Raw genomic sequence first — 9,946 nt, 5'->3', positions numbered from 1 at the left:
CAGCCAACAAAATCTGACCTGTCAGGCATTCCCATTAGTAGGAAACTGAGGGTCACTTCTTACACTTAAACTAGTAATTTGTAAACATCTGATAAATCTCCAAACCTATCAGAAGTCAAAAAAACTATTTTCAACAAGTATGAAAGGTTTGTTTAATCAAACTTCTTTGACTCTGAAAAGGTCTAGGAGCACTCACAGAGCTGCTTTCAGGTGGGTGGCAATTAAGAAGCCACAGCTTCTTCATGCCCTTTAATCTTGTATTTGGAGCCTACTGGACAATGATCAGGATAGCTCCAAAATCAGCCAGGTTTACTTAGTTGCAGTACAGATTGGCCCATTTGACACAGATGTAGAGTGGCATGTGGGCACAATGTACCAGGGAGGTGAGAGGACTCCACGTCCACCAGCAGCTCTGACCCCTTCCTTCAGCGAAGTCAATCAGGTTGTTAACCCACTCAGGGTGGTTTCACAGTCAATCTCCTTCTGCCCCATAGCTTTTGACCTTCTGACATATAAGATGGACTGTCTGTGGATTTGATTTTACATAATAGCACAGACACAAATTAGAAAGAAATTTAAAGAGTTCCTTCTGCTTTCTTTCAGGAACAATACTGCTAGTATCAACAAAGCCAGGATTTTAATACATGGAGATGAGGAATAATCCCATGAGACACAAAATTGACTCTGTTTCAGTTTTTGGAAGGACAGACAGGGAATTCAAAATATAACAAAATATTTCTATACTACAAAAAGAAGTGATCTAAACCAATCAAGTGTTTTCATGCACCCAGGGAATAAAAATCTCTACAATGTGGAGGTGAAAGGAAATATGTCCAGTAGTGGGTTGCAATTCTTTATTTCTGATTCATAGGCATATATATCCATACAATGCTATTAGATATTCTTGTATTGCTTAATCTATAATTTAAGTCAGCATAGGTATTTTAGCAAAAAAAATTTGCAACTACTAATTTATATTTCATCTGAGCACTCTGATACACAATAGAAAAAATCCATATATAAAAGCTTGTATCTGTGCAATGCATACTATATTTCTCTTTCAACAAACTACTGATTTAGTAATATTGATATGTTATTGTTAGTATAACATAGAATTGCTTTATCGTAACATTAGAAAACTTTTCAAAATATATTAATAAGCAAAGATAACCATTCTTTGATCCTGCAATCATTTTTTAGCTATCACATCAATGCCCCATTTTGTTTTAACGTGCCATATCACTTAAACAAATTCCTTTCATCTCAGGCTGCCACCATTATTCTGCCCATAATAATAATATTAATTTGTAACTTTGCTGCTTAGTAATTTCATACAAAGAAGTAGAATTAAACTCAACCCTGAGCTGATCTGATGTCCACCATTAGAATCACAAATCTCTTATACCCCACATAGGTCTCAAAGAGTGAATGAAGATTTGTGCTGAACCTCTGCTTTGCGGCGAACTTCTCTTCTAGTGGAAACTTTTCTTATCTATTGTGTAACACAGGTCATGTGGCTTGTCTTAAGAGCCTTGAACTACAGGTCTACAAAAGATGCAACTTTGCAACTTCATGCTACTAAATGCTTTAATAGTTTAGATCTTAATGAAGCTTAATTAATCTGGAAGTCGATACAAACATTAATCTGTACATAAAACATTATCCCCAATATACTAAGTGACAGCACTTTTGTAAGGCAGACACAAGCCAGGATTCAAATATCTGAGAAAAGGTGGACACTGCCAGACTCTAGTTTAGGATAAGGTTACAGAGCAGCAACAATGGTCAGCAGGATTAGGCCCTTCCTTTGTGAAAATTTACAGAAAGATGTCATACAGCATACTAGCAAGTAGGACAGAGACACCAGCACAAAGCAGAGGGCACATATTTTGGTTTTCACGTTGGCCAATAAGAAAGCACTCTTCTGTCCTTCTGACAATTTTGTCAGTCTTCATTACAATGGCTGAACAATTATGCTCACCATGACAGACACTTGCTTCACTGCTTGCAGACTACCTTGCAAATACAAGACAGAAACTGACAGAGTTGGAAATGTGCAAACCCCCCCAAAAAAACCAATCAAACTTTTAAGTGAAGGACAGAACAGGACTTTCAGTTTAGATCCTGCTGAAAAAATGAAGCTCCACTGACTCTGCTTAAACTTTATGCCCCAAGAATTACTTTGCTTGTTTTCTCTTTCATCAGTAATTCTGAACCGAAGGCAGGACTAGAGTTAGACCATACTAATAAGGTGCAACTTATCTTGAATTGTTAAGTCTAAGGATTTCTTTACAAAGTAAAGAATCCACAGATGTAATTCTAGGACATACAAGAATCTTGTGAAAAAAAGAATAGTATTTCAGAGAGTACGTAATAATAAGACTTCCATTAGGACTTCCCAAAAGGCAGGCAAGTCAGCAGGTTTGGAAAGTGTCTATGTGTATTCATTAGAGTAAGGATAAACATTTGTCATTTTCTTGACTCTCATATTTTTAAAGCCAAGAAACAGAAATCACTAGATAATTAACTTGCACACTTCTGTAAAAGTATGATCTGAGAAACTGAAGCTATTTCCCAGTAAGGAGTAGGACTTACTGTAGTATCGTTTGTGCAAATAAATAGGACCCCAGCAAACAAAAAATGCTTAGGGTTTTTCCACTTTTTTTTACTGGTGTGTTCTGTGACACAGACAATAAAGACCATTACAAGACCTATTTTTATCTAATAGAAACACTTGGAGCAAGATTTTAACAAATCTTCCTAACAAATGAGTATGGCTCCCAGCTTTCAGATCCCAGTAGGAAATAATATTTGATTCATATTCAGAGAATTAATAGCCTTTACAATTGGAGAAAGGATGTCACTTGAAGACTCATAACTTTTAAAAAAGTGTTCTGGAAGATACAGACTTAGAAAGCAGCAATAAATTAATGCTCCAAGGATTTTAGATTATATGAAAGTAATTTACAGGATTAGCTGCTTTGAGGAAATTATGCCTAAAATAAATATACTAAACAGAATTACTAAAATAAAGTTAATTTCAGTTACTCATTCATCCTCTGGGAAGTATAACGAGACTAATTATTATTTTTTAGTATATCACACTTTTCTCTGATCAAACAAAAAAGTAATTTAATGAAGATGGAAAGACTTTTTAGATCTCAAGAAACACAAATTCATAAAAGCATGAATAGTTTGTTTTGGAAGGGCCCTTAGGAATCATCTAGTTGCAGCCCCTTTGCCTTGAGCAGGGACACCCTTCACTACAACAGGCTACCCAAAGCCTGATCAAACACAGCCTGCCAAATTCAAGAAAGTCCTGCATAACTTCTAAAGTTATTTTTAAACAGCAAAGTTGCTGCTGCTCTGTGACACAAGCAAACTAACACTTATTGTAACAACAACTATTGCGTTCAGCTATGCATAAACATTAATATGCTGAAGACAAAAATTAAAAAATCCCCATCCTCATTGACCTATTCATGAGGCACACTGTTGGTAAAATGGTATCCTTTTAAACAGAAATGGCACTCACAGAGAAACCAATGCTAGATGATACAGCTTTCCTAATGAAAACTGTTTCTGAAAACAACAAAAATAACCAGGACCCAAAATTCTGTTGTTTCCATGGCCATAGGATTGGCTCTTTTGGTCTTCTTGAACTGCTAAATGACAGGGGAAACTTATAAACCAAACAAAATTGACCAAATCACTTATTGTACAGCATGGTTGTGATTGTCTGGGTGATGAAAATCCATGTGAACCCTCTTCTTCAAATGCCTGGCAATGATGCTTCTTATTTCATAGTCATGTCAATCCTGTTTATTAAAGACAAAATGACAAAGAACAAAAAATTAATGAGTGCTCTGAAAACACAGAGCTAGTTATTTCCCCAATCCTGAGCTCCCACAAAGTGTTTAGTAACCTTATCTCTCATTTACTTAAATCCAGTAGTGTGAAATAACTTACATCTTATGTACATCTATGAAAGAACACAATTTAGTAACTTATGTTACTGTTTTATTGGAATTAACAATTACTTTTTCAGCAATAGCAATCTGAATACAATGAAGTGTATCATGTTTGGGAAGATCCACTGGTGGAATGACACAACAGTGCGGCAGGAATGGGTACTCCTAAAAATGTTCCTAAGTGTACAGTTTTGCTACATAGTGCAAAGCACATGACATCAAAAACTTTCCAAGTATTCTTTAGAGTAAGAAGTTGTCTTCATAGATGTTGCCTCAAGATACAGTTTTCCTTAAAGAATACATAATTTAAAATTTCCTCAATATTTATGAACTGTTACACAATGGTTCTTCCACTATGAATTATTTCCCAATATTTCTTTTAAAGTCATGGAGAAGTGCAAGGAGTTGAACAAAACAGAACACAAGGGAGCATGATAATAGACAAAAGCCTTTGGAACAAAATGAAAGAGACAACAGAAGCAAACTAAGTGCTGGGCAGACTCCAGAGGTGCTTCAGCAGAAAGCATACAGAAAAAAAGTCTGTGTAGAACAGCTGTTCTCCGAGTGAAGGGATTTACATAGGATGCTATTTCCTGAAGAAATGACACGAGAAATAAGAGATATGATCACAGGAAAACTATTGCCACTTAGGAAGACAGATTAATATTTATGCAGAGAATATAAATGCCATGAATTAACATTAATTTGGCCTTAACTGTATTTATTTAACATAAATGTAAATTCTCTTCTCATATTGCTTTTTGCTGCCCAGCTTATTGAGAAAAACAGGAAAGCTGTTCAAGCCACAAAAGGTCAAAATCATACACATGTCATTTTTTGTTCTTATGTCATCTTTTGTTCTTACTTTGAAAAACAGTTCTCATATTGACTCATTATAGAATAAAACAGCGTCTGAGAAAAAAAGAGATGAGGTGAAATGTCAGTTCAGGAATCAGGAATTTAGCTTATGGTTATAACCTGTGTATAAGCTATCACGGAGTGACAGCTTACTAAGGCACTGTTTGGTTTTTTTTAAGTGAAAACCAAAGCTTCAATTTATTTATGCAACTTTTTGCTACATACACTGCTAATTATTTGCCTGTTTATTAATACTCATGTTATTGGTGGAATCTTTTCTTGAGGATTCAGGTTTACTATAGAGTATTTCCCGTACAGTGTGAGACAACAGTGATTTCTGTATTTCTACAGACCCATCAGATGGGCAGGGAGAGCAGAGGCCTCAATCCCTCTGCCCTGTGCACACTGGCCAGGACACACACTCTACTTGCTGCAGGGCTGGCTCTCCTGACACACTGTTCCAGCAAGGAATTGCCAGTGCTCCTGTGACACACTGCACCTACAAACACTCCCACTGATCAACAGGAAAAGCAGCACTGCAGGGTTTTCCATTTGCATACTACAGTTATGGAATCAGAGAGAGCTACAGCACACCAGGGGACTGACACATTCCCATTTCCAAGGGAACAAGTCCATCTTTGAAAGGAAAAGATGTAAAGATGCTTGAGATTTAACCAGGAAAATAATTATGAAAGAAGCTGAGAAGCAGAAAAGCAAAGAGAAGGCACATGTTAAGAGTATGGCCCAGAAATCAAAGTAAAAGATAAGACTTTTAATCTTTGAATGAGAATAGCAAGTTTAAAATTTAGGATAATGCATGGAACCATCTTCACTGTGATCATCCTCCACTTTTTCTATCTGTTTTTAATATAATTGGATCAGAATATTCTCAGGCTAACAATTATATCTCTCTCTGCCTGGAAATTATTAAGGACGCCTCAAACATGTTCCTAATGCAACACAAATATAACAAATCTTCAGTATTTAACACATATATAAAGTATATAAAATATAAATATAGCAAAGCTTCAATGCTTTGTCTGCTTGTACCATGTTGCTCCTGAATATTATCATAAAAGCATTTAGGTCTCAAAAACGCTTTAAGGAGTCTACCCAGCCTCAGTTCCCAGCAGTATGGTTGTAAAGTAATGTTAAAATGTAATGACAGTATTAGGCATAAATTCTTACTCCTGCTCCACTGAAGCCATTTCTGGATCATTTGAGAGGCAGCTAGTTCTGGATACAAGGAAAAAGATGAGTAAACATTTTTTCTGTGTTGATTTCTTTCTCTTTTAAAATATGACATCAAATTTGGGGATGTAATAACTAACTGTAGTGAGTATCTCTGACAGCACAAACACACAAATGTTGGTGTTTTTAGGAATCTAGGGATCTTAGTGCCCACAGCACACGTTAGTTTGAGTAACAAAGTTTTAAACTATTTCTTTAAGTTAGGGAGGGGAAATGCACTACAGTGATCTCATACATCCAACAGTAACAATAATCAGTGATGCCTCATGTGAATATTTCATTCCCCTTTCACTTGCTTGCAACACTGCTGTCTCTACTATTTTAAATGGAGTAACAAAAAAGCAACGTTTTTCAAGAGTTCTCATTGTCATATGCTTATGTTTATATGACAACATTGCATATACAATGCATTTGAAAATGTCTGAACAGAAAGGATAGAAGTTGTATTTCAAGGGTGGCTAGGCCTTTTAGTTTAACAAAATAGTCAGGTGGTATCAGATAATGGCTTACGTGAATTTATTGCTTCTGAGGCCGTGTTAACTCTTGGAATCAAAAAGCAGTGGCCAGTGTTTCACGTATTTCTCTGTAGTTGTTTTAGAAAGTGACCTCAGAAGAACTGAAGGAAAATGTGTACTGCAAAAGAAGGAACTTTCGGAAAAAGTACAGCAAAGAAGCAGCTGTAAATTGAAAATCCTGAAGGAAGGTGACTGGAAAGAAATTTCAAAATTCAAAATCTTTAGTTACAAAAACTGCAAGGGAGAATGTTATACTAGAACCAACAGACACAGACTTCTCCTCAAAAATTTGGTGTACAATACTCACATGAGGAAAAGTGCACTGTACACTTCCTAAAGCTCTGCTCATAGAGTCATGGACTGTGCACTTCTTGAGGATTTCTTTGGTACTGTACACCATACTTCCACATTATATTCAAGTCAAAGCACAAAGTTATTATTTTAAAGTATCTGATCACCACGTGTCCCTGTTTTATTAAGTAACCATAGACAATATAATATTATTATCAAGTATTAATTCCACAGCCTATCCAGCTGACATTGGAAAGACAGAAGAATCTACATACCTACCTTAACTGAGATAGCTAGCCCTGATTTAATGAACTGTAAAAAAAAATTATAGAAAGAACTACCTCTTAAAAACTGTATAAATCATCTGAGATAAGTGGAAAAGAGTAGAAAATGTTTAATGATCAATTTAATTGAGTATGTGATTCCAGTCATTCCCATGACTATAGAAACAATCATCAAAAAACAGCTAAAAAAATTTTTATAGTGCAAGGGTATGCTTATTTATTACTGAGATCCAGCAGTACAAAAGCAGTGAGAGGGGAAGTCAATTCTCAAATGGGGCAACTTACACAGTAATTGAAACTACAAGCTGCCTGTTGTACCAAACACAATGTACTACAGCATTCAAGTACTCCTGTGAAACAATATAATGCCAGGATTCAGCTGAAAGCTATCTTACTTAGCTGTTTCTGAAGCTTCCCTCAGCTCTTCATCCAGTCTGCATGAGTAAAAGTTATTGATATAAAGAAACAGAGAAGCAAGCAGAGCATAAGAGTGAAGCAGAGCAATAGCAGAGCAAAGAACAAATACAGTACATGCTTTTGTAAGGCACCCAGTACAATTTAGGGCTAAACCTAAAGCTCTTCAGTTCAGTATGATACTATTTATCCCTGTGCTCAACCCACCTTAAATTTCTAAGTCCTTATAAATTTCTAAGTCCTCTAAGCTCACTTGGAGGCAGAGACAGAGAAGCAGCAGGGGTCTGAGGCATGCCCAGTGGACAGAGCTGAAAGCATTCACTTGCTCTATCGGGTAATGTTAAACTAGCTGCAGCCTGGGCCAAGTCAAGGACATTTACAGTTCAGTGAGTTTTATTTGCAAGGGAGGCTGATCTCAACAGCTTGAAGGGGAAAGTAAGATGCCATGTCTTTGCAAGTCCTCTCTCATTCAGCTGTTGAGGTCGCCTGCAGGTGAAAGGCTGTCACACAGATTCACTCTATTATGAGCAGCAGCATGGGCTAGAAAGCAAGTTTTACCTCATTCTTCTCTTAATACACTTATCTTCATCATACCTTACAAGATAAGAATGGATGAAGGAAGAGAAAATATGTACAAGTTCATATACAACAATCATATAGTATCGTGCTTCACTGAAAACTACCAAGAAAATCACATAACCCAAATTCTGGCATAACACCATGTACTTTCTAAAGGTGGGGTTTTTCTTGCCCATAGGTGGTATGCTTGCTCTTGGCAATGGAGCAATTATGAAGACAAAAGATGAGTTGTATTTTTCTATAGGAATCTGTCCAAATTTGCAGCAAAGGGAAGCTATGAACTGAACACTGCTCTTCTCCCTGTGGTAAGAGAATAGCCACTCACAGATGCCTTGAATGCACACAGCCACTAAATCTTATTACAACATCCTGAAATGCTTGCCACCAATGGGTGCAATTGTCATCTTTCGAGGTCTGTCTTTTTCAGCAAAATCATGATCTTTCATCTGGCTGCTGATGACATGAAGCAGGCATTACCTTAAAACTCTTTAAGTACTAAAGTTTCTTTGGTACTACAGCTGTGATCATTTCACCCTTGGCCTGAGAGGTGAATGGACTTTTTGAACACTTTTAAGTTTACAGGGAAAAAAATGTCTGCAACACAGATGCATGTGCTGCCACAGTGTAACAGTAAAACACAGCAAGGAAACAGACAGAAACTCTCTGAGGTTAGAAAAGGTAAGGTTTCTATCAAAGGGAATCATAAGAAACTAAAATGTTTACAGGAACCAGAAGAAAATTTATTAGGGATGTTAGAACATTAGGGACAACTCTTTGTCAGTTGACCAACAGCCTCTGCTCCACATTCTTATCATCACTCCACCTCTAAAGAAGTTACAGCAGCAAATGAACCTCAGTGAAATTCTCTATGATCCCTGAATTTGCAACTGTAATTTACTGTTTTCTCATCTGCTATTGCTAGACCTGAGCTTCCCACCTGCTCCCTGGAATTGCACCAGCAGCTTGACAAAGGAAATTCCTTTACAACTACTGTGAAACAGGTGTGAAAACTCCTGCCTGGGTTGAGGAGATCTATGACAACTTCAAAAGCTGTCACTGACCAGTCATAATGAAAATACAATCATACTTGCACATCTACTCTTCACACTACCTTCTAGAATAAGCAATTCAAAACCTGGGACATTTGCTAAAGAGAACAGTTAAAAATAAAATCCTGAACACAACATCTTTTTAATAATGACTACATGAAAACCGTGATTTTTTTCAGTCATGCTTTCAGTCTTAGTGTATCACTTCTTTTTGTTGCTTTCAGGTCTGAAAAAAAGTCAGTTGAGGTGAGCAATGCCAATCAACTTCCTACAATTTTTTAACAGATATTTTCCTCTGGAAATGCCTGCATTTAGAAAACCTCTTCACATAAGCAGCAAGAACTAAGAAACTATCTTTCAGCACTTGTGAATTTAACCACAAGAACTGACAAGGCAAGGACCAGTAAACCTATAGAATTTCACTGGTCTTCTATTGAATAGGCTATCTTTTAATTAACATTTCTGCTAAAAGCCCTGCATGACTGAAACTTGAAAACACTTCCACTTAAATAGAGGTAAAAGTTATGAAAAAATATAGCACAGATGATTCCTCAGGAAAGGCCAAACAAATTTACCACTCCCCTAGAAGTAAATAGTTATTGTGTTTTGTGTTTCTGTTACACAGTGGTGTCCTGCCACTCAGTTTGACAGTGAAATGTTTGAGGAACAACAGACAATAATTTTGAAAAACAACAGGAAAGTGCTTTCTGTTTTTCTTATGGTCTTTAACACTA

At 36.6% G+C, this 9,946-nt stretch overlaps 1 protein-coding gene across 6 annotated transcripts in view; it reads right to left on the bottom strand.

The window, feature by feature from the left end:
- Positions 1-840: 840 nt before the first annotated feature.
- PRUNE2 (prune homolog 2 with BCH domain) overlaps positions 841-9,946 on the bottom strand; it is a 104,836-nt gene continuing 95,730 nt past the window's right edge. For 3 of the 6 annotated variants that reach the window (XM_066568833.1, XM_066568835.1, XM_066568838.1), the window contains 4 exons: positions 8,143-8,178; positions 7,566-7,604; positions 6,018-6,065; positions 841-3,818 (listed from right to left, as the gene is read on the bottom strand). In XM_066568833.1, coding sequence (XP_066424930.1) covers positions 3,797-3,818; positions 6,018-6,065; positions 7,566-7,604; positions 8,143-8,178 — 145 coding nt within the window. In that variant the 3' untranslated portion in view covers positions 841-3,796. The remainder of the gene's footprint in view (positions 3,819-6,017; positions 6,066-7,565; positions 7,605-8,142; positions 8,179-9,946) is intronic. The other 3 variants (XM_066568836.1, XM_066568837.1, XM_066568834.1) reach the window with 2 other exon arrangements.

This window comes from Molothrus aeneus, chromosome Z (genome assembly GCF_037042795.1).
Source record: "Molothrus aeneus isolate 106 chromosome Z, BPBGC_Maene_1.0, whole genome shotgun sequence".
NCBI classification, from domain to species: domain Eukaryota; kingdom Metazoa; phylum Chordata; class Aves; order Passeriformes; family Icteridae; genus Molothrus; species Molothrus aeneus.
This window is presented reverse-complemented; position numbering and strand designations above follow the sequence as displayed.